Source organism: Rattus norvegicus, chromosome 16 (assembly GCF_036323735.1).
Source record: "Rattus norvegicus strain BN/NHsdMcwi chromosome 16, GRCr8, whole genome shotgun sequence".
Taxonomy (NCBI): Eukaryota; Metazoa; Chordata; class Mammalia; order Rodentia; family Muridae; genus Rattus; species Rattus norvegicus.
The window spans coordinates 53,715,293-53,743,016 of record NC_086034.1 but is presented as its reverse complement, the minus strand read 5'-3'; the positions used below and the strand labels follow the sequence as shown (position 1 = coordinate 53,743,016).

General features: G+C 42.5%; 1 protein-coding gene across 2 annotated transcripts; it reads right to left on the bottom strand.

Annotated features, from left to right (window-relative positions):
* Positions 1 to 1,469: 1,469 nt before the first annotated feature.
* On the bottom strand, positions 1,470 to 22,515 carry F11 (coagulation factor XI). 2 transcript variants are annotated; one of them, NM_001411666.1, is made up of 15 exons: positions 22,470 to 22,515; positions 21,503 to 21,558; positions 14,466 to 14,628; positions 12,386 to 12,492; positions 11,256 to 11,415; positions 9,369 to 9,478; positions 8,889 to 9,048; positions 8,393 to 8,502; positions 8,126 to 8,288; positions 7,932 to 8,038; positions 6,253 to 6,412; positions 5,161 to 5,336; positions 4,155 to 4,250; positions 3,517 to 3,656; positions 2,068 to 2,505 (listed from the first exon to the last, which is right to left on the bottom strand). In NM_001411666.1, exons 2-15 carry the CDS (start codon positions 21,555 to 21,557, stop codon positions 2,344 to 2,346), a joined length of 1,869 nt encoding a protein of 622 aa, NP_001398595.1. In that variant the 5' UTR covers position 21,558; positions 22,470 to 22,515; the 3' UTR covers positions 2,068 to 2,343. The 2 variants fall into 2 exon arrangements, with proteins under 2 accessions (XP_006253207.1, NP_001398595.1); XM_006253145.4 differs by lacking the exons at positions 21,503 to 21,558; positions 22,470 to 22,515 and having other exon boundaries at positions 1,470 to 2,505; positions 12,386 to 12,497; positions 14,466 to 14,603.
* Between the last annotated feature and the right edge of the window lie 5,209 nt (positions 22,516 to 27,724).

Genomic DNA, 27,724 nt, shown 5'->3' with positions numbered 1-27,724 from the left:
ACACTTGATCCCGGTTTTGCCTTACTCAAGCATTTTGGATCCAGCCTGCTTATACCATTTCAGTTACACTGATCTCTGGTCTTTGCTTGTCTGCTGTCTTTGCTTTGTCTTGCTTTCTAGCCCATTCTCTTAGCTTATGCTAACTCTTCTTCTTCCTTGTCGTTTCTTAGGACCCTTTGCGTCCTGAACATCTCTGTTAGAAAGTATAGATTTTGTACAACCATTTTCTTTGGTTCATACTAAGTCAACAAACAAACTTCATGAAGCAGGGCATAATTTATTGGCTGGCGCTTAAATTCCCAAAGCTCAACAAGACACTCTGACGTGATTGTGCTCCATAAACAGTTCCATTTGGACAACGTGTATAGTTATCCATGCTGACTGAACAGTATGTGGGCGTAGTTCAAATACTACATTATTGCCCCATGTGAGGACAAAAGTCAGGCCCCTCGGATACAGAGAGCTGTTTTTGAAGAAGCTGAAGCCTCCAGCGAAATCACGTTCACCTCCAAATTATCTTCCCCTGTAGTAGGCACACCTTCAGCATTCATTTCTGTCCAACACATTCATTCTCAGCTCTTTGTAAACTCACACTCACTGGCAGACCCTAGTAGGTTTTGGGTCACCTTCCTTGTCTCCATCCATCTGTACTTTCCCCCAACACTGCAAAGGAGCACAGGCTACGCTGAGAAATACTTCACGAAGCAAGCGAATCAGTAAGGTGCGTCTTCAAGGTACCACTTCCTGGCAAATTGCTCCTCCTATAGGCAGCCCATATGGAGATTAGGAAGTCTGCACTACACCTGAAATTGCGCTCATCCAAACCAACTTGAGAAGATGCAGAGAGGAGATTGAAACGGCCACTGGAGAGCTCAGTCAGTAAAAAATGCTTGCTAGGCAAACTTGAGGACTCAAATTTGACTCCCAGCATCTACAGGAAATCTGGACAGCTGGCTTGTGATGTGGCTAAGAAGGTATAGCCATTTGTCACCAAATATGAACACCTAATGTCCATCCCTGGATCTTACATGGTGGAAGGAGAGCACTGACTCCTGAAGATTGTCCACTGACCTGTGCACGCACTTTAGGACTTGAACATTTGTGCGTGCACAGCCATACCCAAAGAGAGAGGCGGGAGGGACAGAGCGGGAGGGAGGGAGGGACAGGAAGGAGGAGAGGGAGAGCGATAGGCAGAGAGAGAGAGAGAGAGAGAGAGAGAGAGAGAGAGAGAGAGAGAGATTTTTTTGAGCTGAGCACCATGGCATGTCCTTCTTAATTCCAGTTTGGGGAGGTAGAGACAGAAAGGTCCCTGTGCTTGCTGGATAGCTAGCTATCCAATTAGCAAGCTCCAAAACCCAGTAAGACACTCTGCCTTAAAAAACTAGGGTGGATAGCACACGAGGAACAATGCAAGGTTGATCACCCCCACCAAGCACCGCCACACACCTACACATGAACATGCACACACAGACACAGACACAGACACAGACACACACACACACACACACACACACACACACACACACACATAACAGACTTCTCAAAACCCATCACGGGATTGGGTCAGTCTTCCTTTACACAGGAGGGACATTCATATAGGCAGAGAAGAAAAAATTCCTGTAAATGGACATTTTGAGCTCCTGTCTGCATTTCTTCTGGGTTTTCGATCTTGCACTTCACAGGTCTTTATATGGTTTCTGCAACCTTTCTCTTGGTGCCAGCTAGGACTGCCTCCAGCCAGTGGTGCTATCTGGGAAGGAGTGGGAGTTTAGGGAGTGGGGTGTCATTGGAAGAAATAAGTGATTGACAGTATGTCCTTGGAGGACCATTCTTGTCCCCAATACCTTCCTGTTTCCATTTGCTTCCTGGTTACCATAAGCTGAGCGAACTCCTTCTCCACCAGCCAATAGTGCCATAGTGTTCTGCCTCACCTCAGGCTAAAACAAGAGCCAGCCAAACAGGCCATCGGCTGAACCCTCAGGAAAGGTGGGCAAAAGAAGTTTTCCCTTTCATGAACTGCTTAAGGTATCTGTCACAAAGACTAAAAGACAAACAGCACCATTACTCGATACTTTCCTAGTTTATCTGCTGTGTTTTTATTTTAAAAATCTCCTCGTTGTGTTGGTTTCCTTGAGAGTAGCTGGATACAGAAAGCAACCTGTGATTCTCACAGATCGGGAATTCTGAAAATAATAGTTTTCTTTCTGTGCGTTCTTACATACATCAAGCCCCTCCAGTTCCTGACAGTGAAGATACAGCTTCCCCGTGTCTTCATGAGACACATCATGCTCTCTTCTGTGGAATAGTCTTCCAGGGCCACGAAATGACACCTGTTGAACTCTTTCATTCCGACTGAGTTTTCTCCAAAATCCAGTCCACATACTTGGCCACGTTGGTGTAGACACCCGGCCTCTCTTTCTGGCCGCAGCCTTCACCCCAGCTTGTGATGCCCACCAAGTGCCAGACCCCATTGTGTTTGCAGGACAGGGGCCCTCCAGAATCTCCCTGTCAAAGGGGGAGAGAAAAAGACACATGCCTGGATCACTTTAGGCACTTCCTGAATTAAATAGGTATTGTTCACAGCAATTTTACCTGATATTCTGGCCCCCTGGCAAGCACCTACACATCCACGCACTCTCCCTGATCCAGCTTTCCTATTGTAGAGTTTAGTTTACCTGAAAAAATAATCCCACCAAGTGTCCTGCTTGTGATGGCTAATCTGAGTTGTCAACCTCAGACACCCAGGAAGAGAGAACTTCAGCTGAGGAACAGCCACCATCAGCCTGGTGTGGGCATGATGTTTCTCAGCCTCTAACTGCTAAATACATTTTTTACTAAAGAAAAGTAGCGGAACAAGAGACTAAACACAAGCCAGTAGGTAGCACCCCTCCATGGCCTCTGCTGCAGTTCCTGCCTCAGGGTCCCTCCCTTGACTTTCCCCTATGGTGGACTGTGTAACCTGTAAGCTCAATAAACCTTTTCCTTCTCTGAGTTGTTTAGTCAGTGCACTGGCTGGTTCTGTGTGTCAACTTGACACAAGCTGGAGTTATCCCAGAGAAAGGAGCCTCCCTTGAGGAAATGCCTCCATGAGATTCAGCTGTAAATCATTTTCTCAATCAGTGATCAAGGGGAGAGGACACAGCCCATTGTGGGCAGTGTTGTCCCTGTGCTGGTAGTCTTGGGTTCTATAAGAAATCAAGCTGAACAAGCCAGTAAGTAACATCCCTCCATGGCCTCTACATCAGCTCCTGCTTCCTGACCTGCTTGAGTTCCAGTCCTGACTTCCTTTGGTGATGAACAGCAATGTGAAGTGTAAGCTGAATAAACCCTTTCCTCCCCAACTTGCTTCTTGGTCATGATGTTGGTACAGGAATAGAAACCATGACAAAGACAGTCAGTGTTTTACCACAGCAACGGAAAGCACCCCAGGACACTGCTCGACGGTAGAGCGGTTTGTAAAAGTGCATTAAGCACTCACTCCAACCTGACATAACCGATTGCTTGAGCCAGTCTTACCTTACACGTATCCTTCCCTCCTTCCTTATATCCTGCACAGATCACCTTGTTGGTTATTTTATGTTTTCTGTATCTTGTTTGACATTCTTCATTCGACACCAATGGTACCTTGGCTTTCTGGAGAGTACTTTGTACTTCATCTGAAAAAGGTCATATTAATGTTTTAGTGGAATGATTATTATTCCACTCAATTGTATATGTACAATTATATTTAAAAGCCCAACTTTTACATTAAAATCTAGGAGGAAAAATTACTAAGCTCAATTCATAGGTCATTTTTTTCTAAGTATGGAGTATAAAGAAAGACATCATTTCTACTATTGTGTATATAATTTTATTAATGTTATTGAGTTTAAAATTAATTGTGACATTAAAGTAGAATTTCTTTTCAGACAAAAATGATTAGAAACCAGGCTAGAACTTTTGCATAGAGTGTTAGGTCCCATACTAAAAGTCTCCAGTTAAAACAGTTTTTAGAGGGGTTTAATCATATTTAATGTTTCTGATCAGATGTATTGATCTTTGTTAACAATCTTCTTGTTTTTGAGTAGTGTCACTTTACTCACATTTTGGACATATGACTAGATAGAAAACAGAGGCAATGTTTAAGCTCTGCAATGTTTAAGCATGGTTGTTACCTCTTGATTTTGTGTATCCCCATCCAGTCACCCAGCATTCTGTGTGAACTACGTTTCTGTCTCCTTTGGAAGGCAGGCATATTGGCCGCTGAAAATCTAATTTTGAAAATCACAGTTTAGTCACTAGAAGCTGCTATGGTTTGGATCTGAGGAGTCTCCCCAAAAACCCATGTTCAAAGACTCTATCGCAGTTTTTGACACTGCTTAGAGATGACAGGAAGTGGGGCCTAAGGAAGGAAGTTAAGTCATTGAGGGTGGGCCTTTGAAGTGGCTGTTAGGAGCCCAGCCCCTTCCTTTCTTCTTCCCAGCATCCGAGAGGTGAACAGTTTGCTACTCTGCACATTTCTTGCCAAGGGCTCCAAAGCAGTGGAGTCCCCCAACCGCAGGCTGAAGCCTCTGACATCACGAGAGCCCATATTACCTTTCTTTCTTGCAAGGTGGTTCCAGCAGGCATTTTGTCACAGTGACCAATGCAGAAAGAAAGACAATCATTTTCCCCAGGAAGGATTGCTATTTTACCTGATCATTAATCATGCTTTCTTTCTTTATGATGTTCATGTTACCTTTTTCTCATGTATTTCACGTCTTATGTTCAATGGTGTATATCAAACAACCCCAGCAGAAGGGACAAGAGAAAGATAGGACGTGCCTCTTTACACAAACTTTCGTTTTAACAAGGTTTAATATTCTGTAGCATTTGCTTAACCATGCTGTCCAGCCCTTTGTTACTAAAGCAGCATGTCAATCATTATTATTACTCCTGTATTTTATAAAATGATGTCATTCTATGTACCTGAAGAAGCCTGAAGGCAAGCCTCTATCTGCTCTCTTAACGTGTGATCTAGTATTCTAAGGCAAAACTGTCTGTCTCAACAGAGGCCATCTTTCTAGACTTTCCTTGTCTGGCTGTTGATTGGGTCCCATAGGTGAGACTGTGAGTCTCCTAACATGAATGTTTTATCTAGGTCACCTTTATAGTTCCCTTTCCACCTAAAACTCTATGTACCTGTGTAATTCATGGCCGGTTCCAGTTTTAAGAGGGCAATGTCAAACCCACTTTCTGCCGATGTATATTGATCATGAATTATCATTTCTTGAACCCTGAAGAAAGTGGTATCTTCATTTATTTCTGATTGATTTACAATACCACCGTAGACACGCAGAGTTTTAGGTGTCTCTGTCCTAAGGAACAAACAGTGAAAAATAAATCTAAGCGATTTCCAAATATTTGTGTTTCATAGTTTTTTGTTTGTTTGTTTGTTTTATAATCTGCAGTTTCTGCCTTTAGGTGGGAAAAAAAGTGATTTTATTCTTAAAAGATTTTCTCACACATTTCCCCTGCAAGGAAAGCACTGGATTAGTACTTTATACTAATATCGAATACATTAAATAAATAGTCTTTTGATTGTCCAGAACATCCCCGCTCAGGAAAAGTTGGGTATTAGTCTCAACCTTGTCTTGGACAGAATAAAAGAATCACTGGGACTTTCTGTATTTCCTCATACATGATTATAAAGGGGACAATTGACCTCAGTGTAGCATTGAAATACAACTATGTGTACTCATGCATGGAAAAAAAAAAACAAAACAAAACCAATTATCACGTAAACCTGTGTCTGGAAACAACAGACACACAGAAAAGTTTCACTCAACCAAATTTCCTTGAGATACACACTTCCCCCAGCCTAGTTACTTACCTTTGGCCAATACTGAAAAGCAATGTGAGTGTGGGATTCATGTGCTGAACTCTATTTAGGGGAAAGAGAAAATGGGGGAAGGATTCAAAGAGCTGGAAATTTTGAGCTTCTTTTGGCCCTGTGCACTGGCGCCAGGAACCAGCAGGAAGTCATTGGGAATGATTTGCATTTGAATGAAAAGGCAGAATGGCGTCCAAGCAACAACACTCCTGCACCTGTTCTACTGCGGCCAAAGATGAGTACTGGGTCCTTCTACACTGTCATCTCGGCCCACACAGAGAGAGTTAATTTAGTGAACAGGATTGTTTCTATTTTCAAAGTGTTTATTTACTATGATGATAGTCCCAGGTTTCACCTGTACTTGGTGATGACGACCCCAGGCGAATATCGTTAATACTAACCCAGAGAAACAATGAGCCGCTGTCAATATCCACCGGTTTCCAATGATGGAGCCTCCACACAGGTGTCCCTGGGTGGTGTGCAGGGTCACCTGCCATGGCCACTCGCCGTGAACAGACGCAGCTCCTCCGAACACCCTGGGCCTGATTTTGGTTGTGCATACTACAACAGAGAGAGTGCACAGTAGGTTAGCAGTTAGGGCTTCACTGTCCCGGCCATTCTGTAATGGGAGAAATCCCTCGGAAGACTATCAACCTATAAGCAAGAAGGTAATGTTTAGAAAGTTAAAGGGAGAGCAGTAACTAGGACACATTCTCAGTAACCCCAGTGTAAGCCTCTTGATGTCTGTCCCACTAGCTTATACAGAATGCTGAGAACTTACAGAGCTCAACATTGCAATTGGGATGAAGAAACACTTCTAGTGGCGTTACAAGGTGTCTTTAGAAAGTCAAGTTACATCAGAGACCAACAACAGTAAATATGACAAACACCTCTGTTAGATGCTCCCTCTTACCTAAGGGTATTGTGTAGCCTGATGCTGCACAGTGTAACCTACTTCTCTAATTTAGGCATCAGAAGGCATACAGTTTTATTACCCTCCATATTTTCTCCTCTATCAATCCACAACCAACCCGTTCTGTCACCTGTACAGGCCAAAGACTATAAATTCAAAGAGACAAACACAATGGAGGCAGAAGAGGTAAGAAATGTAATCTTCGATTTATCAAGGTGCCTCTTCTAGATCCCAGTTTTTAGAGCACACTCACATCACTGAACAGTCTTTTCTCATTGCCCTCTTAGAAGTAGAATTAAGACAATACTTGTTTTGAATGTCCCTTCTTGTCGGGTAAATTTATCATTAGCAAAACACAGAATATATGAGCTACAAATTAATTAACTTTCTTGAGAGGCACAGGTCACCCAGAGAGTCCATCAAACCTCTGAATTCTAAGAAGGCGTGTTTTCTGGATGGACATCACAATTGTTGGGACCAAATATTTGAATCAGGTCCTCAGAAGTTAAGGGTGGAGTCACCTTAACTCCCAATAGCCCAACAATGTGACACAAAAGGTTTTGTACTTTTAAAACTTTCACAAGAAGTAATTAGTGTCACACTTTGTTCATTAAATCTCAGCTACATCATCACAATTCACAGGATAACTTAACACTGGACATTATGATATAGATGTAGATGTAGATGTAGATGTAGATGTAGATGTAGATATAGATATAGATATAGATATAGATATAGATCATGTTTCACTAAAAGATCCAGTGGGAAGAAAATGAAAAATTTAATGGACTGATTGGTAGTTTAATCTCTGAGAATTAAAACAAAAAACTATTGATCTTGAAAACAAAAATCGTCCCTCTGGGTCTGTCTCATCTGGAAATGCCTCTTGAAATGACTAATATATGCACACACACACACATATATATATACATATTATGGAAAAACCTCTTAATTTGATAACTTACAAACCACTTCTCTCCCATGTCTATTTTGTTGTCATTTTGCTCTTTAATCCAACCTGGCATTAAACTTCTGATTCTCCTGTCTCAGCCTCCTGTATATAGGCTTGTGCTGCTGTCTCCACCCCTCTATGGTTGTGGTAGACTAGCCTTGTGTGGACATGACGCTGACCATTTCCCTTCAGCTGTATTATTTTCAAGTACTCGCCATTATCCATTTTGCACAGCCTCAGCGTGTATCCAGAGATGCCTCCCCTCCCATGAAGTATTCTAGTTGGAGATCCGTTTGAAGAAAGCTTTAAGTAACATCTGCCCCTGCGGTTGAAAACAAAACTGTGTAAGCAAAACGCATTCCGCAAGGAGGTGCTCCAGGAGCATCCACCTAACGCTTGCTTGCCTTACTTCCTCTCACTGCAAGATCCTCGAGAGGGATAATAGGTAAAGAACTGGCAGCGGACGTTGTCAGAGCACATTTTCTGGCAGGATTCTTTGCCTTTCACATCGACGATGTCCAGTTCTTCTCCCAAGAAATCAGTGTCGTTGTAAAAGTTCGGATGACAGAATACTAGACAACAAAGCACATGCCAGGTTTGAAATGTGTAGCCTTTGCAGTCGCCTGGTTCCTCAGGACTGCTGAGCTCAAGGAGAAGGAGAGCCTTCGAGGTTTACCTGGGATGCTGTGCCTGCAGTGCTGGAGACTGAACCCGGAAAGGGCGTTGCTCTTTGTGATGCGTGTGCTTGGAAATCCGCTTTCAGATGTTTTAAGGAGGCAAAGATGTCTAGAGGACCAAAGGGGGTGTGTGAATAAATCACGTAAATATGCCAAAGAGAAAGACCACTGTTACAATAAGTATGGAAAGTAAAGGTAACTTGGAGAAGAATTTAATAGCAACCACAACCCTAACACCGCTTCTCCAGTCACCAAGTCACGTCCCGCGAATTGTGTTGTCACTAAGAACTTTCCAGAACAAGTTCGAACCTTGCTCTATTGTCAGTGGTCCCAAGGTCTTTCCTCCCTGTTGATGCTGTCCGTTTCAACAATTCAGACCCACCTCAGAGTCCAGAAGCCTCCTGCTATTTGCATAGCTCCCATCTTGATTGTGCAGCACGCTTGGATTGGCTGGTTTTAAAGGAGAGCAAATGACCCTTAATGGTAACTCCTTACCTCTGGGATTCTTTTGGCCACGCTTGGGTAAAGAATGTAAAAAACAGGCACGTGGGGTGATGCGTGCAAATGCGACGACAGACAAAAGCATCTGGGGCCAACACGCTGTCAATGTTAAGGTCTGCAAGCACGGTGTTCGGGAAAATGTCCCTGATACAAGCTGTACGATGAGAGAAACTGCGTTAGGAAGGCAGGGGCACTAGACAGTGTTTGTAAATTATATTACAAATGGAGAATTTCATCCGAAGACCTTTATTTATTTATTTATTGTTGTTATTGTCGTTTATAAAAAAAACAAATTAGAAATTTAAGAAGTCCTTTCCAGAACGTAATGAACTGTATCACACGAAGACAGTGAAAGGTTACTGGATTTACTTCATGAGTGAGCATCAACGGTTTTTAAAGTTAAACGCCTTATCCTCAGCTTCATAGGGGCTTAACGGTGCCAGCATCTCACTGAGTTAAAAAAACGGTAGTTACCCAGGTTCGAAAGCCCACAGGACTTCAGTGAAAATCCAGATACCACACTGTCGAGCTTTGTTATTGAAGTTGGCGTCCCCATTTGGGTGTACTTCAAAAGACACATTTTACTGAATAAAAACAGAAATGGAAAAATATTATTCTTTCCAAGGATATAAAAGCAGGAGAGGATAAGAAGTTACCGTCCACGGGGGGAAATGACTGTGATAACAGGGGTATTGCCCTGAAGAGTGTTCACCTGCAGCTCAAGAATCCTGGCGGCTCTTCTCACCACAGGGTGGCCTGTGGACTGGGGAACAATGTTATCTCACCAGTGAATGGACAACACAGGAGACCTGACGTGGTGTGAGGTGACTGTGTGAATGGGTTCACTTTAGCCCTCCAAATACGCTTTTGCATAAACCCTAGGAACATTTTCCTGGCTTGCAGCTCACATTCTGTGAAGTCTAGGATGTAAAATTTGTCCTCTGAGGGGAGATAAAGAGGGACATAGAAGGCTACTTCCCAATTTTTTTATTACTCATTTTAATATTCATCTTTAATGCTCTGCTTCCCACTCGTTTTTTTTCCCCAAAATTACAGAAAGTAGTGAATGAGGAGTCAATGTTAAGATTCAACTATCATATAACCGTGGTTTACTGTGCAAACCTAGATAATGTCAAAGATTCCTAAGTCTAAAAATGAAATTGGGAGACGGAGAGATGGCTCCTCTGGCCTAGACAGTTATTTGCACAGGTGTGCATCTAAACACACAGGCACACACAAACATAGACACACATACATACACACACATGTAAAAATAAAATATTTTTAAAGAACAAGTCATATACTTTTCTAATAAAACATTTAAATCTGAAAATGCACACACAAACATAAAAATGAAATATTTTTAAAAGAACAAGTCATATACTTTTCTAATAAAATATTTAAATCCAAAAATGCACACACAAACATAAAAAATAAAATATTTTTAAAAGAACAAGTCATATATTTTTCTAATAAAAATTTAAATCTGAAAAGGCAGATCTAATCATTCATTCCCCTTAGTCATATATCTTTATATAATAGGTTTCTTCCTGGAAGAGTGTTCAAAATCCCACACCGAACAGGATAAAACTTTGCACATGGGTTTCAGTTACTTCTTCTTGGGTAAGGAACAGGATTGTACTTCTAGGTAGATAGAGAAACAAACTTTAAGTTTTGATTCCCTGGGTCAGGACATTTGTTAGACTGGGAAGAACATTGCCAATCAAACCAGTTGCAGGGCTCTCAGAACTACAAAAGGAAAACTATAATGCTTTTTGAAGTTAGTTAGGATATAGGGGAAGCTTATGTTTGCTCTATAGCGGTGTCATTGAAACACAGCATCTGTGGGGCTGCATATATGTATTATATATGGTATGTGGGGTGTACGGGGTATGTGGATATGCAAGTGTGAATAGAAGTCCAAGGAAGGACCTTAGAGTTCCTGCCCTATTACCTCCCTGCCTTTTCCCCTCCAGACAAGATCTCTTATTAAGCCTGGCACTAACCAGTGAGTCCCAACGATCCTCCCTATGTCCCTTCACCCTCCCATGCTCTGGGGTTAAAGGCATGCACAACCACATCTGGGTGCTGGGATGCAAACTTGGGGTCCTCCTGCTTGCACAACCAGTGTGTTTACACACCGGGGCCATCTTCCAGCTCTGAAATCTGAATATGACTTAAATGTGTGTTAATTAGACATGCAATGACCTCTTCAAGACAAAACAGTGATTGCTATTATGCAAATATCTTGGGGTTAAAAAACAAAGTTTAGGCTTCAAGTTGATGAAAATACCTAATGAACCAGTGGTTTTCTTTCCCCAGGCAAGCTTGTATCCAGGGGCTCGGATCCGGCTCACTCACCGATGGTCCACACTGGGAAAATGCCCCGTTGCGTATGTGAAAAACTGGCAGTGGGCATCGTTGGTGCATCTCTCCTGACATTCTCGAGCATTCTTCACGGCAGAACTGTTATAGTTCATGCCCTTCATGTCCAGGTTCACGTACACGTTTTTGCTGCAAGCTGGAAATAAAGGTGGAGAATCCAGGCGTCAGCAGAAGCCAGGGGCAACTACAGTACGCTGCCTTGGCGGAAGCCCTCCTGAGGTATATGTTTCGTTTCTCGCCCACTCTCCCGTGTAAGTTCTTTGTTTTCTTTCACTCGGCATAATTCCCACTTCCACTAGGAGGTAGGACGAGGATGCCGATGTGCTTCTTAAACTGGAACAGCTTTAAGCTTGTACATGCGAGACAGGAGAGGTGGCTCAGCGATTAAAACCACTGGCTACTCTTCCAGAGGACCTGGGTCTAATTCCCAGCACCCACATGGCGGCTCACAACTGTGTGTAACTCCAGCTCCAGGGAGTCTGACACACCCACACAGACACATAGAGGCAAAACACCAATGCATATCAAATAAATAAATAATTTTTTTAAAAAAATAGACGCTTGCGATTTTGTATTTCGACTTTCTGACCTAGTACCTAAACCGCGCTGTATGAAAAGTGCTGATGAAAAGTGCCCATTTCACTATCTCTTTTTTTTTTTTTTTGGTTCTTTTTTTCGGAGCTGGGGACCGAACCCAGGGCCTTGCGCTTCCTAGGTAAGCGCTCTACCACTGAGCTAAATCCCCAGCCCCCCATTTCACTATTAAAACGTGTGCCACTTCAGTCTGCATTTTCTCCTTTTGATTTGAATTAGCATTTATAATAAGGGTTTTTGTGTGCAGTTCTAGGCTGAGAAGGAAAAATAATAAAAACTGAGGTGATAACAAGCTTCTCTGAAGTTAGGAAATGTTGTTGAGGGACAGTGTGCTCATGGGAAGAGGAAAGGGGACAACCATGTCCTCTACTCTACATAGGAAGATGGTACCTTATTGGGAAGTTTAGTCCTAGGTGGTAGTATCTTATTTTATAGCCACAAAACTATACCTGGAATGATTACATGTGTATATTATAATGGCTAGAATTTATTGTATTTGATGAGAATCTTACCACTTAATTGCTGAGGGCATTGCTTGAAGGAATATCCAGAAACCGCTCCTGTCATGTGTACCATCGGCAATGTTTCTGTGAGACTGTCCTTCAGGATGCAGGCAAACCTGTTCTTTTAAAAAAAATAAATTAAATTAAAATAGCATTATTCAGCGGTAATTAATGCTTTCAAAGTGTGGACCCTAAGGTCAAAGAGTAGGAAACAAATGACTGGGTTTCCTGGCAAAACAAATGTTTGCTTAGCAAGATTCGACTTTGCTTTTGATTACAACATCCCTACATCTAAAAGAACACATATGACCCTCCTTTCCAATAGGACATGAAGAGGAATGGATGAACTCTGTCCTATTGCTAAAATGTTGTTTAAAACCTACCATTTTTGTGCTGTCCTCTCTCTCTCTCTCTCTTTCTCTCTCTCTCTCTCTCTCTCTCTCTCTCTCTCTCTCTCTCTCTCTCTCTTTCTGTGTGTGTGTGTGTGTGTGTGTGTGTGTGAGAGAGAGAGAGAGAGAGAGAGAGAGAGAGAGAGAGAGATGAGAAAGGCGAAAGGCAGAAGATAGCACTGAATCACCTGGAGCTGGATTTACAAATGATCGCAAGTCTCTGGAAGCTGGGGTAGCAAACCGTGGATCCTTTAGAAGATCAGCCAGTGAACTTAACCACTGAGCCACCCCTCTAGCCCGCATATGGTTACACTGTGAAATAATGTTAGAAATACAGAACGTTCTTCTATTTGCCTCTAGCTCAACAAAGCCTAAAGTTTTATCCCTGTCTTGCCAACCTCTGCTCTAGATTCCAGAAGAATAATTAATGCTTATGGCAGTATGTAACTATCTGAGAAACCAGCAATAACAAACAAAGATATTGGCAACTTAATTTCACATAAGAGGTTATATATTAACATTTCAAGTTTAGCATAGAGACAGATGCAATATCTAATGTTTTTTAAATGTGAGTAGAGAGGGAAAATATAGCCATAGGGAACCTGCAAAATTTGACTAGAATTTAATTAACAGCTGAAATGAACATTTCAAGTATGTCTAACTTTGTTAAGCTTCTTACAGTTTCCTTACTGTGAAATTCGTGTTGAAGTATTTAGAGGTACAGGGCTATGGTATTTTAAAATCACTTTCAGTATTTACCTGTGATTACATACAGGTAGGTAAAGCAAACATGGCAGTGTTGGGGTGACGTTCCTTCCATTGTATTAAGGTATGTCTCTGTATTTTCAATTGTTGATTACCATACTGTAAAGAGCTAAGTTCCGGCAAGATTTTGGCACCATCATTTCTATGGCTTATCACCAGCTTCCGATTTGTAAGTGCTTGTCCTTCCATACCTGCCCAAACAGCCCATATTGCCAACAGGCAACCAAAGAGATGTTCCAGCGTTGTCTTACTGCTGATTGGTTATAGTAAAGATCTGACAGCCAATAGCCGGGACAGGAAGTACAAGGGCGGAACTTCTGGGGAGAAAGGGGGGGAGAGAGAGAGAGAGAGAGAGAGAGAGAGAGAGAGAGGAAGGAGGAGGAGGAGGAGGAGGAGGAGGAGAGGGAGGGGGACAAGGAGGAGGAGGAGGAGGAGGAGGAGGAGGAGAGGGAGGGGGACGAGGAGGAGGAGGAGGAGTAAGGGAAGGAGGGAGGGAGGGAGGAAGGGAGGGAGAGAGAGCCGAAGGACTAAAGCTTAGGTGGGAGATTCAGAGCAGACAGGGAAAGGAAGGGAAGGGAGATAAAGAGTTAGCCACGTGGCAGACAAGATAAGTTTAGAGAGCTGAGACTCTGCCCCAATGAAGGGCCTAGCATTTTATATAAAGTTCTGCATGCCTTATTGAACCACTGGTAGGAGCCGAGAAAGCCACATAATATGACAGGATATTGGAGGGAGTAGAAAACTGTTGTAATAACTTTTAACGTAGCACCATCCTTTCTGTAATATTTAATAGTTCGGTGGAAGGAAACTTGCTTTCCAGCCGCTAACATCCCATTTTGTAAAATGACAGGAGAGTGTTTGTGAGTAGGTAATCCGCATTGGTGAGTAACTGGCCTCGGAAACCAGTTCCTCCTCAGAGAGACATAAACCATTACCATTTGGTGGGATCGTCAGAAGATGACTCAGCCATGAACGTGAAGAGCAAGCAACGTGGGTGGTGTGTGCAGACCAGCTGGCAGTACGTGGCACTCGGTGTGAAAACAGTACTTAGGTCACCTCCTTGAAAGCTGATGTCTTTGAAGACCTTAGTGATACATTCTGCAAAGAAGAAAGGTGGGCGCGCATGACTGTGGATTTTGGTGGGCACTTATCTTGTTACGTGGTCTGTTAAGAAGCCAATGCAAAATGTGCCTGAACTTGGACCTCAGATCAATCAACGCTCTTTGGATTTGCTTCTTCAGTGAACACCCTCAGACAGAAATATAAATCACAAACATAGTGGTCTCAGTGGCATCACATTCATGAATGATTGTCTTGGGAAGGCTGTGGGAGTAATTCAGTGATTTCTCAGCTGTCAACCAGCAACACATGCTCCTCAAGGAACCCCTCTGGGTCAGCAATGGCTTGCTGTGTTTTCCTTCATTCGTTGTTTTGACACAGCAACAAACTAAAAGTCAAGACTGATGGCCCCTTACATGATGTCATGTTAACATTAAAAATGGACTCTTTACCAACATTTACCAGGGGAAAGTCATTGAGTTCTATTTAGCTGAAACCTTAGATCAGTTTTATTTTTTAAAAGCCAAAATGCATAAAGATTCAAAAATCCTCTGTTGCTAGAAGAGATACCTAATAATTTAATATAGTATGTGACCTTTTAAGGGACTGTTGCCTAATGACTGAAAAGAAGGTTACAGTTCTTCATGCAGCCGTACAGGCCCATGGAGAGGTATTGCTAACCCATTTCTCTTTATAACATTGAAAACAAATATCAGACTCATGTGGAAGTGCTTCGAGAAGAATAAAATCTAACTCAAATAAGGACTGCTGTAACGACCATCAATAATGTCTTGAGAAGATCATCGGCGCATAGCAGCCAAAACTGTCCCGTGAGGCTTGTAGGACTGAGGTGACCAACGAACTCAAAACAAAAATCCCATGTGGCTTTTCATTGACCTCTAACTGAAATGGGGTACGTACATACCTGTATTATTAATGTAATCAATTAACAGGATTAACATTTGTCGTGTCTTTGATGACGACGACACATCACATCACTATGATTGATCCAGCATTTGTCGGTTATTTCTACTCAGTTTTAGGCACGCCACTAAATCTTGTCGCGTAAGGTGTTAACTCAGAGCCACGGCTAATTCTGTATTGAATATTTTCCAATTTAGGTGGTCATATTTCAATATAATGAATTTCCCCAGTAGCCCTATGTATTTTTATCGGTGCATTTAGGAGCATCATTCCAAGGACAGGCTCCATAGTGTCTGTCAGGTTGCTGAAGGGATTTGTGGGGAGGAAGCGCGACCTCATCACAGATCCTTCTCCACAATTCAAGTTTTCTCCACCACTGGCAAGTAACCCAGGAGCTCTGAGGAGATTAAACCTCTTTTTCCGAGTCCTGTGTTGTCTCCCACCAAACACAGCAGCCACTTCCAGATAATTGGCGGTCTATTCCCACCTCACAGTTTGTCTGTGAATTCTAAGAAACTCAACGTTTTACCACAAAGCCATTGCGACACTTTAAAATGTTCTTATCGGGGGTTGGGGATTTAGCTCAGTGGTAGAGCGCTTGCCTAGCAAGCGCAAGGCCCTGGGTTCGGTCCCCAGCTCCAAAAAAAAAAAAAAAAGAACCAAAAAAAAAAAAACTAAAATGTTCTTATCAAGCAGAACACCGGGATTTGATAAGTTGAGCTGATTTTTAAAGGATTAATAAATGTCCAGTCCTGCTTAGGATTGGGCCACTACTTGAATCATTTAACCTGTAATATTGATTTTCATAATCTCAGCTCAGTTCCTAGTACTGGTGAAGGTTGGCTACTGCTCTAGGGCCTCAAATGTGCCCTCTGCCTTCTGAATCTGGGCCTCCAGTCCCGGTGGAGTTTGCAGACTCCTTGCTGATCCGCCTGAAATCGTCGGTGTGTTCATTACTCTGAAGTTTTCTATGCACATAACCGTATTTACGGGAAGAATCAGCTAATTTCCTTCTTTCTCCTGAGCCCTGGGTCCTTTACCTCCCCTACTGTGGCCTGTAGGGTCTCTAAGGTTTGAGGAAAGTGACAGTAGATCGTCTCTCACAACATTTACATTCATTGTATATGAATGGCATATATTCATTGCACAGTGGTGTGTACTTTGACTGTATTTATTCTTCTTATCTCCTCGGTTTTCTCTTTCCTTCTAGTCTCCTTCATTCCCCTAGAGTGTGTCAGTTCAACTTTCCTCTCTCTCTCTCTCTCTCTCTCTCTCTCTCTCTCTCTCTCTCTCTCTCCCTCTCTCTCTCTCTCTGTCACACACACACACACACACACACACACACACACACACACACACACACACACACACTGGATTTTATGCATCTATATAGGATCTAGAATCCACAAATTTGAGAAAGCGTTATGCTTATCTTTCCCAATCTGACTTATCTCACTGAATAGGATGATGCCCAGTTGCAGCCATCGTCACCCACATGGGACACTTTCATTCCTCATTGTGGCCAAAGAGAACAAGGAGAGCACAAACTGGGTAGGCACAGAGTGGAGGTGGGGGGTTCTGGGAGGAGTTTGGGGAGTCGAGGTGAACACGAGCAAAATACAATGTACGAAGTTCTCAAGGAATTCATGAAAACTTAACAAGCAACCTTCCTAGCTAACACAGAACAGGCCTCCCCCTACTGTGCGTACTTCCAGCATTTGCTTTATGCATTTGTCTACTGATGGACACATGGGCAGACTCCCTAACTTGGTTCTTGTGAGTAAGTTTCCACGCTGGCGAGGCTGTGGGCAAAACAATCAAAATCTATAATGAGATTCCACAGTAAACTAAAAGGCGAGCTGTACCCCTCCTGGGAATACACATGATGGACTCTAAGAGCTTGCACCTCTCTGCTCCTTGTCTCCTGTTCACAGTAACCAAGTTGTGGATCTCCTTGCCTCACCCCAGCACCTCAGGGAGACACCAGCTCAGTCACCATTATGTATGAGTTTTCTTGAAAGCTTTTGATTTGATTTTTTTCTAACTCATTTTGTGGCTGTTTTACAGTACTATTTGGTTATTGGGAAAGTTCTGAGTTTGCTAAGCTATTTTTTTCATGAGTAAAATTTTCTTAAGACAAAAATATTAAGTATTAAAAATCAAATAAAAACTTGCTGCATGTGTTAGATGATATTAATTTTGTTTCTCTATGGCAAAATGTATATGACATCAAATCAGCCACTTCGATCTCTTTCAGGCCTATAGAGCTGTAGAGTGAAGTATGTAGACTGTATACAATTACCACCACAATTCTAGAATTCCTTCAGTTTTTCCAACTGAAAATTTGTATACATTAAATGATCATTAGCCTTAACTCCTGCTCGGTTCTCTTTGGTCTTCTGTTTCTCTGAAATTGGCATCTCTGGGCATCGAACATTAGTGGAATCATTCATGTGCTCGTTTGTAAACAACTCATTTCATTTAGTATAAAACCACGAAGGTTCAGCCACGCCACAGTGTGTGGTAGAATGTCCTTCCTTTCATGCTGAATAATATCCCGTTTTGCATTGCATGTGCACACTGTGATATTATAGTTTAACCTTCTGTCCGCTGATGAATGCTCAGGTTGACGTGGGTGAGTGTCAAATGCCCATGTGTTATGCCTTGCCAGTACCTGCAGGACAGCAGGACGACAAACAGCAAGTATCTGCTGGAGTCTCTTCTTTCAATTCTCTTGGGTCTATGTCACATCCATTGATTCTCTTTTCATATCAAAGTAACTCCTCACTCATAGGTTTAACCAGGCTCTGCCAAACTATGCCAATGTAATTGGCCTTTTAATTTTACTTCTTAAAATTTTTTTAAAAACCTTGTTATTGTATTTATATGTATGTATGCATACATGTATATATGCCACATGTGCGCATGAATGTGTGTGTGTATGTGTGTGAGTGCGCGTGTGTGTGCATGTGGGTGTGTATGTGTGCATGTGTGTGTATGTGCATATGTGTGTGTACATGTGTGTGTGCATGTGTGTGTGAGTGTGTGTGTGTGCGCGTGCGCATGTGTGTGTATTCCTTGAAGCCAGAATCACAGGAAGTTGTGAGCTACCTAACGTGGGTGCTGTGGATTGAACTGAGTCCCATGCAACAGCAGGAAGTGCTCTAACTACTGAGCCATCTCTCCGGCCTCCCATTTATTTTCCTTTAATATACACATTGGATGGTTTGGTGTAGCCAATTTTGAGACAGTTCTTTGAAACAGAACCTTGTTATGAAACCCATCCTGGTCTCAAACTTTCAATCATCTTGTCCCAACCTTCTCTGTTCCGGGATTTTTAAGTATAATACAACCACAATGGATAATATTTCATACTGCATATATTCATTTGCAAAAAAAGCCTTATAATTCTCAGGATGTCCCTGTGAACTTAGCATCACTGACATTTTGAAATGGGATGCAGAGCGTGAGCGGACACACTTCTTCTAATCTATGTTCTGTTTAATTCAATTCTGCTAGTTCCCTCCACCCCTGTCTTCTAACTCCTTTGCATTCACTTCCTTCCCCCTCTTGAGCACTGATTTTTACCATTTCTCTATCCTAATGAATATGCATACATTTTTACAGGTCATCTTAGTCCCAATTTGACTGCATTTCAAAGTTTCACATTCCATATATTAATTATTTAGATTTAATTAAAAATTATTGTGATCTCGTCGTTGAATCATATTTAAGAACACTTAGTTAACCCAACATTTGGAACTTTCCAGTTATCATTTTGCTATTTTTTTAGCATGGTCCTTTTACAACTAAATAACATGCTCTGTTTAATTTTTACCCTTCTAAAATGTATAGAGACCTGTGAGGCTCTGGGACAGCCTTGATTGAAAGTGTAAAGGACAGGTGAAGTCCTGAGTGGGTGTGTATTATTTGAATGGGCACGGTCATGTCAAGGCCAATGCCTCAGACCCCTGTTAATGCCAAAGCCTTATTCTGAGGTGAGACTGGGAGAATAAGAAAACCTTCCTCTGGTCTGAGTATGAATGTTGGGGATATTGACAAAGACCAGTAACCCCAGCTTCCTCCTCACGGACAACCGCAATCTGAGAGTTCTTACCTACTTCCTGCCTCGCCTGGCTAACTCACCCCTTGTGCTGCACACAGTGAAAGCACTGAGGTTCCAGGCTGTATTGGAGCTGCTGCTACTCCTTCAGAGTGAACACTGCTCATCCAATCTGTTTTACTGTGGGCGTCTGTGTATCTGTCCTTTCTTCAATCCCTTGCTGCCCCAGCTAGGTTTCCAGGACCAAGCCACACAGAGGGAGGCAGAGACTTGTTTAGAGTGGTCAGTACTTGTCACTGCCTTCTATGAACACATAAATATCCTGTGTATGTATCAACATGGTTGTGGAATTCAGTGTCTAAGATGTCAAGACAGGTGACCGAGTGATGGTGGCGCACACCTTTAATCCCAGCCCTTGGAGGCAGAGGCGGGCAGATCTCTGAGTTTGGGGTCAGCCTGGTCTACACATCGATTTCCAGAATAGCCAGGGCTATACAGAGAAACTCTGTGTCGAAAAAAACAACAACAACAATGAAAATGTCAAGACAGTACTATACAGGACGGTACAAATAACAGTGGAATTTCAAAACATTAACAATGAAGGAATAACCCGAACATTGATCTAATCACAAAGAAAAATGAAGCTATAAACTGTATAGTTTAATATGCTGTGTAATGTTTATTTTATTTTAGATCTGCTACTGTTCCACATGTGCCACACTGAAAAGAACTAACTATGCTGAAATGTCAATGACAGTCTCGGGCATTCAGTATAACATAATTAAAAAGTGCTAACATTTTTATTTCAAATAAAGAATAAGCCAGAGGTGAAAAATACACTAAGTTGTTGGGATCAGTATCGACGTAGTAACTTCCCATTTCGTTCTACTGGAGAGTAAGCAAACGTATTCGCTGGATGTGAAGTAGAATGGAGGCGTAACTACAATGGCTGAATTAACCAAATGCGTAAGCCGTACGTTAATATTTCCATAACATTTTCAGTCCAGAATTGGTGAGTGTGTGTGTGTGTGTGTGAGAGAGAGAGAGAGAGAGAGAGAGAGAGAGAGAGAGAGACAGAGAGACAGAGACAGAGAGAAAGAGACAGAGAGAGAGAGAGAGAGGGAGGGAGAGAGAGAGAGAGGGAGGGAGGGAGGGAGGGAGGGAGGGAGGGAGGGGGAGAGAGAGAGAGAGAGAGAGAGAGAGAGAGAGAGAGTGTTACTGGATTGAATCCCTTATGGAATTCTAATCAATGAAGTGAGTCAAGTCCTCTCTTTCTAATATTGCCCTTAGGAATCACTGCAATGTGTTGTGTATATAGATATAGATGCAACTCTATAGACAGATGGTATAGCATTCAGATGATATAGGTGTGGACTCTTTGGAATTTTATACTTAAATCTCTTTCTTCCTTTGACCCCTTAAAAGGGAGCCTTAACTGGAAAATAAATGATGCTGCTTCCTTCCCTGGCGTTCACAGCATGGAATTGTTCTACAATATATGGGGACTAGAATGTAATTTCTCTTTGTGGACTTACGCTGTTTCCCACACTACAGGTCAGGGAATGAACCACACTTAAATATTGAAGAGAGTCCCTTAAAATTGTGACAAAACGTGCTGAAGTTTAAGTCTTCACAGTTGACGGCTTCTGACTGGGTGAAGGGCGGGGATGGAAATGGGAGTGTGAACTCAGTTTTCTTTAAGGGGCTGACCACTGGGAGTTTGACCACTGCTCCCAACGAGTATATTCTCAACACAAATTGGACTTGGTGGTGTTTTCTCAAGGGGGGCAGGTTGAGCGGGGAAGGCTTAAGGTTGGGAGGGTGAATGCAGGAGGAATGGGAGACGAATGTGATCGGGATGCATTGAATGAAATTCTCAAATAATAAAAATATTATGTTGGGGGAAATAAATAAAGCAACACTTACCACTAGAAACGGAGGCAAAAAAGATAAAATATAACACCTGCTGTAATGAGGTCATCCTACAAAGAGAAGAATGTCACTGTGTTTAGAACAGAGAGTGTAGATTTAAAACAAGTTTACCAACATCAGAATTTACACAGAATGAGAGGAGCGGCTCCCTAGGCGGTGTTCACAGGCTCTCCTCCCCCTCCCCTGGTAGTGTTAGGATGGCCCCAACACAGTGTGGGTTGCTCAGTCTTGTCAGAGTTCTGCAGAGGTCACAAGGGACACTCCCTTCTCCCTGCCCTTTCTCCATCCCCACCTCACTCCCAATTCTGAAACACCCCCAGTCACTGTCATCTGAAGCCTTTCTAAGCCAGTTTCCATCTCTATTTTCTCTTCCAACTTATGTCATTTCTTTCCATTCTTGGGTTCTCTCTCTCTTCTCTCTGTTTCTGTCTTTGTCTCTCTTTCTCTCTGTGTATCTCTGTGTCTCTGTCTCTGTCTTTCTCTCTCTCTCTCTGTCTCTCTCTCTCTCTCTGTATATGTATATGTATGAGTGTGAGTGATATATATATATCAAAGAGCTCTGACTGATTATAACTCTTTATAACAGTTTCTATTCCTAAAAGAAAAATTACTGCAAATTCATTAATATATTGCCTTGGTCACTGGTAAATGTATGTGCCCTATGAAATATTGAACAGACTGTACACACACACACACACACACACACACACACACACACACACACACACACCTTCATATCCAGTCCCTTGTACTGCTTTTGAATCTCTTTCTCTTGAAAAATAATTCTTACTGCCTATAAGTTATTTATCTTCCCCTCTGCCTCTGCTAAGGATATCTACAATGTGAAATCAGATACATTTTAAAAACCAATCTCTACTGAAAAAACCCAAGCCCTCATTCCAGAAGAGGGGGCATTAATAGATGGAAGTTGTTGAGAGAATTGCTCAGTTTCAAGCCGTACCTGCAGATCTTTCTCTGCCTTTGCTGCGGTCCTCGGAGGAGTGTTTTCTTTCTTTGCTATAGTCTTGTTCTTTTTCTACATGGGCTTGTGTGGGACACTGTTACTTAAATGTTTACTTGTGCTGGTTTCCTCTGTCATGTGACATCCTGTCTTTGCACAGTGTGTCTAGTGTCTGACAATGTCCTTTCGGTCTCTGATACTGAAACCTGTCCCAGAAGAGCGGCTAACTCTTTCAACACTCCAACGTTGTATGTTTTCTTTCACCGTGTGTTCAAATCAGCAGTATACACTGAGAGGGCTGGAGAATCTGAGGTTGTCTGTGCCGTAGGAGTTGAAATACTCACTCTACTCTACAGACCCAAAGAAACTAAGTAAGAAGGAAAGTCCAAGCGAGGATACTTGATTGTCACTTACAAGAAGGAACAAAATAGTCATAGGAGGAAGATGGGGGGGGTACTGGATGGAGAGGGGATGGAGAGGGGAATGAAGGGGTTCAGGATCAAGTGTGGAGAGGGACAGAAGAGATGGCCAGATGTACATGACAACTGGCAGGGGTGGGAAGGTGGGGGTGGCGGCATCTAGAAGACATGCAAGAGACCTGGGATAGGGGAGACACCCAAGAATCAGTGGGGGTGATCTTAGTTGGGATTCACGGCATTGAGGCTATTGAACCTGAAGATGCCACCTCCTATAGCCAGACAGGAACCCCAGTGGAGCAATGGGGACAGCAACCCACCCACAAAACTTTTGACCCAAAATGTATCCTGCATACAAGAAATGCAGAGATGAGGGATGGAGCAGAGACTGGGGGAATGGCCAAACAATAACTGGCCCAACTAGTGACCCACCCCATGGGAAGCACCGATTCCTGACATTATTAATGATACTCATCTATGCTTGCAGACAGGAGTGTAGAAAGCCTTTCCTCTGAGAGGCTCCACCCAGCAGCTGATCCAGACGACTGCAGAGACCCACAGACAAACTGTGGATGGAGCTTGGGGCCTCTGATGGAAGAGTTGTGGGAAGGACTAAGGATCCCAAAGGGAATAGGAATTCTACAGGAAGACCAACAGTCAACTAACCTGGATCTTTGGGGGCTCTCAGAGTCTGAGCCACCAACCAAAGAACATGGGCTGGACCTAGGCCTCTCCAAACATATGTAGCAGATGAACAGCTTGGTCTCATGTTGATACAAGCTGGAGTCATCAGAGAGAGGGGAGCCTCAGTTGAGGAAATGCCTCAGTGAAATTCAGCCGAAAGCATTTTCTCTGTTAGTGATCAGTAAGGGAGGGCACAGTCTATTATGGGTGGTGCCATCCCTGGGCTGGTGGTTCTGGGTTCTATAAGAAGGCTGACTGAGCAAACCATGGGGAGCAAGGTGGTAAGCAGCACCCCTCCATGCCTCTGCATCAGCTCCTGCCTCCTTGACCCTGCCTTGTTTGAGTTTCTGTCCTGTCTTCCTTCAAGAATGAACAGCAATAAGGAGAGTAGGAGCCAAATCCCCAATTTGCTTTGGTCATGATATTTCATCATAGCAATAGAAACCCTAACTAAGACAAACACTCACTTGCTAGATGTGGTGGCACACATCTACTAATTCCAGGACTCAGGAGGCAGACGCACATGAGTCACTGAGTACAAGCCCGGTCAGGTCTCCATAGTGAGCTACAGGACAGCCTGAACTACAAAGATAGAGATACCCTGTGCCCCAGACAAAACAAAAACACCAACTATAAAGATTGCTTCATGGTCTCCTGTTACTCCATCAACACACACACACACACACACACACACACACACACACACACACACACACACATCAAGATGAAAATAAACTGATTAAGGGTCTAATTTATGACCGACAAGAAGACCAAAGGGTACCTACCACCAAGAGTAATGATGTAAGTTTAATCCTGGGGATCTCCATGGTGGAAGGACAGAACTGATTCCTGTCGGTTCTGTGGACACTTTGTGATAGAAACTCATAAATAAACACATGGGATTTTTTAGTTTTGTTTTGTTTGGTATTTAGAAGTGATTTAAGTAACTTCCAGAGAAACATAATTGAAGGTTCTGAAAAGTCTCTCAACTTTCTATGGAAAAGCTAAGTGAAAGCTCACATTTATCAATGCAAATACAACTAAGAAACTATTCTGACATCCATAACAGAAATGGATCTGCTGAGGTCACGTGTACCAAGGAAAACATGTACTTAGTTCAAGGACAGAGTGCCAATGTCAGCTTCTGAAACATCTGACTTTCAGTATTTCAATATTTGGGGACACAGTCTCATTCTCTGTGTATCAGAGTCATGTTGCTAGGAGCTTTCTAAATAGATTTCTGAACCTGTCAGATATCCATGCCTCTGTGGAGAGAAGAACCAGGATGAGAAATGCTAGGCAGCCCTTTAAACACTCCTACAGGAAGAACAAAACACAAGGAGTGAGGAGGAAGAACTTACTGGAGAAATAGGAAAGGAATAGTCAGCAACTTGATAGTAAAATGGAAACATCCCCATAGAGACATGAGAACATTTCTGCTAGGGCAAGAAGTTAAGATGATCAATGGTGTGAAAGTGTGGGGTGTGTGTGTGTGTGTGTGTGTGTGTGTGTGTGTGTGTGTCTGTCTGTCTGTCTGTCTGTCTGTCTTCATGAGCGTGTGTACACGTACATGTGCATGTGTTTTGAGGATTGGTCTGGTGCTGCTATGTATTCAAATGCTAAATTCTGTACCCCAAGACCCATTTGCCTCAACAGAAGTGAATTCTCTCCTACACCAGCTTTTGTTGTGTAAACCTTGTTCCCCAAGTTAATTGGTAACTAAAAGGCTAAAGCCTGTGATTGGGAAGTAGAGAGAGGTAGGCTCATTTTCAGTTAACTGGCTGGGAGTTGCAGGTAGAGAGGAGAGAAAAGAAGGAAGAGGTCATCGTGGGGTAGCATGAATCCTAAGCACATGACAATGAGGGCTGGCTTCATGGAGCAGGAGCGGCCCAAATAAAACATGGCAAGTAGTATCTCCAGCAATTTGATAGGGAAACAGACAAGATAGCATAGAGGGTTGATATCTGCCCAGTGCTCTAAAGTTTATTCTAAATCCAAAGATTCCTGTGTCTTTTATTTGGGAACTAAATTATCTAAAGTAGGGTAGAAATACCTAATAAATAGTTAAAGGCAAAAAGGGGGTATAGTAAACACTCAAAATAATGGTAACTACAACACGTGTGTATGCATGTGTATGTGTATGTGTGTCCATGCTTTCCTGCATGTGTGTCCATGTGTGTGTGCCTGTGTATGACTTTGAAGAGATCTTGACATGAAGGACTACTCTATTTTACTCTGGTAGAAGGCAGTTGCTCAGAAGTTACGCTTTGATCAGTTGGTGTCAGGCACTAGCAACCACGTGACATACAATTAAACAACACATCAACAAAGATAATAAAGGTAAATCTAAAGGGAGACATGTGCCACATGCTCATTCACATGTAGTATTGATGAAAGAGAGAGACAGAGTCAGGGAGAACCTCCTTCCTAGTTACTGACAATCTATAGGGCTGGCAGGCATAAGCAAGAATTACAAGAAGAAAAGTCAACGATGAGAGACAGCCCTCTGAGCTTTGGGTTGAACTCCACACATGTGAACAGTATGCAGTGTGTTCTGCATGTGTGACCCAGGAAGAACCGTGTTCTTTCCCAGAGATAACACTCCCTTTTTTGGATGGACCTGCCAAAGATCTAGGGCCTCCTGCCTCCTCTCTGCCTTGTGACAGTGATGTTATTCAAGCCTCTCACTTTCTCACTAGCCCCATAAGGCCCCAAGTGGAAGACAGGCTACTTTGTGCTGGAACACACAACAAAAAATAAACAGAGCCTTCCAATCTAACTGGACTCCCACTGGCAATGTTATAATGTTACTTTATGCCCCAGGGAAATTAAACATTTCAAAACTGTTTAGATCAAATGAGGCCATTCCTTGAGAAACCAAAGCCCAAGGTCTACCCAGCCAGCACTCTGACACCTTGTGTGAACACCTGTTAGGGTTATCAGTATGAAATCCTGAGATACGTGATTTTCATTGAGAACCACTTCTTTCATTTTAAATATAAAATAACTTCCACACAGAACAGATTAAGATGAAATTGTATACAAAATTAAAAGTTGAAGTGGTGTGCTTTAAAGGGGAGTGATTTCATGGGAATCCAGACAGATTTTACAAAAGCCATTTATTTGCTCCTCAGATAATAACCACCTCCTCCACTTCCCGTGGCAAATTCTGTGGATAACCCACTGGCTTTTCCATATTTAATCCTCTGCACTACTCAACAAACCTTTGCAGTGAAAGGTTTAATCTTCTTTAGGAAATTTCACTTTTCTGTTTGTCTATTTAACTTGCACAATAGTTTGTAAATGGCTAATTCTAAATATTAATCAGCTTAACTAAATGGAGTTAAGCCCATATGGTCCACTTTATGAATCACTGGGAAGCTGGAAATTTGTCTTACATGAGGATTACTGTCATCCCTTCCAAGATTGCTTTTTACTTTCAACTCAACTACAAGCCTGAATTTTATACAACACTTTACATCCAATGACATTCCATGAATTACTATTGCAGAATACAGTATCAACCGAACTCCAAAGGGTTCCCTGGGGGAGATTCTCATCAGATTCCGTGCCCTGTATGAGTACTGTGTGATAAGCCTATTGTTGGAGCTGCACACAAGAAGAAAAATATAGCCCTACAGGTCTTACATGCATACGTAGCCAAGACCATGTGGCAATGTGCCAAGAACCAGTCTTGGCTTGGAGAGGAGTTCCTGAGAGAAGGGGTGTTTGAGAGTGGTGAAAGAAACAACTCAAAGTCAAATGATGGGGTGCAAGCTGACAGCCTTATAGCCTGCTTAAAATGGCTCCCTAGACAGCTCTTTGTAAATAGCTCTTGGCTCTGTAGTCTGATCGAGATAGCTTTCTGCTCCAGGCAGCTCTCTCTGATTGAGAGAGCTGTCTCTACTTGAGACAGTTCTCTCTTGAAAAAAAAAAATCTAAAAGCTTTCTGGATAGCTCATGGGTTTTCTGACCAGTGTCAGAAAAGCTGCTATAAAAATTCTTGGATTTTCTAGAAAAAAAAATCTAAAATAGCAATATTTACTCTCTAAGCCGTTCTCTCTGGGTAGCTGCTAGAAAAAAATAATCTAAAAAAATAATTAGAGACCACTGTTCAATCTTTAGCTCTACACAGCTCATCCACATAGCTCAACA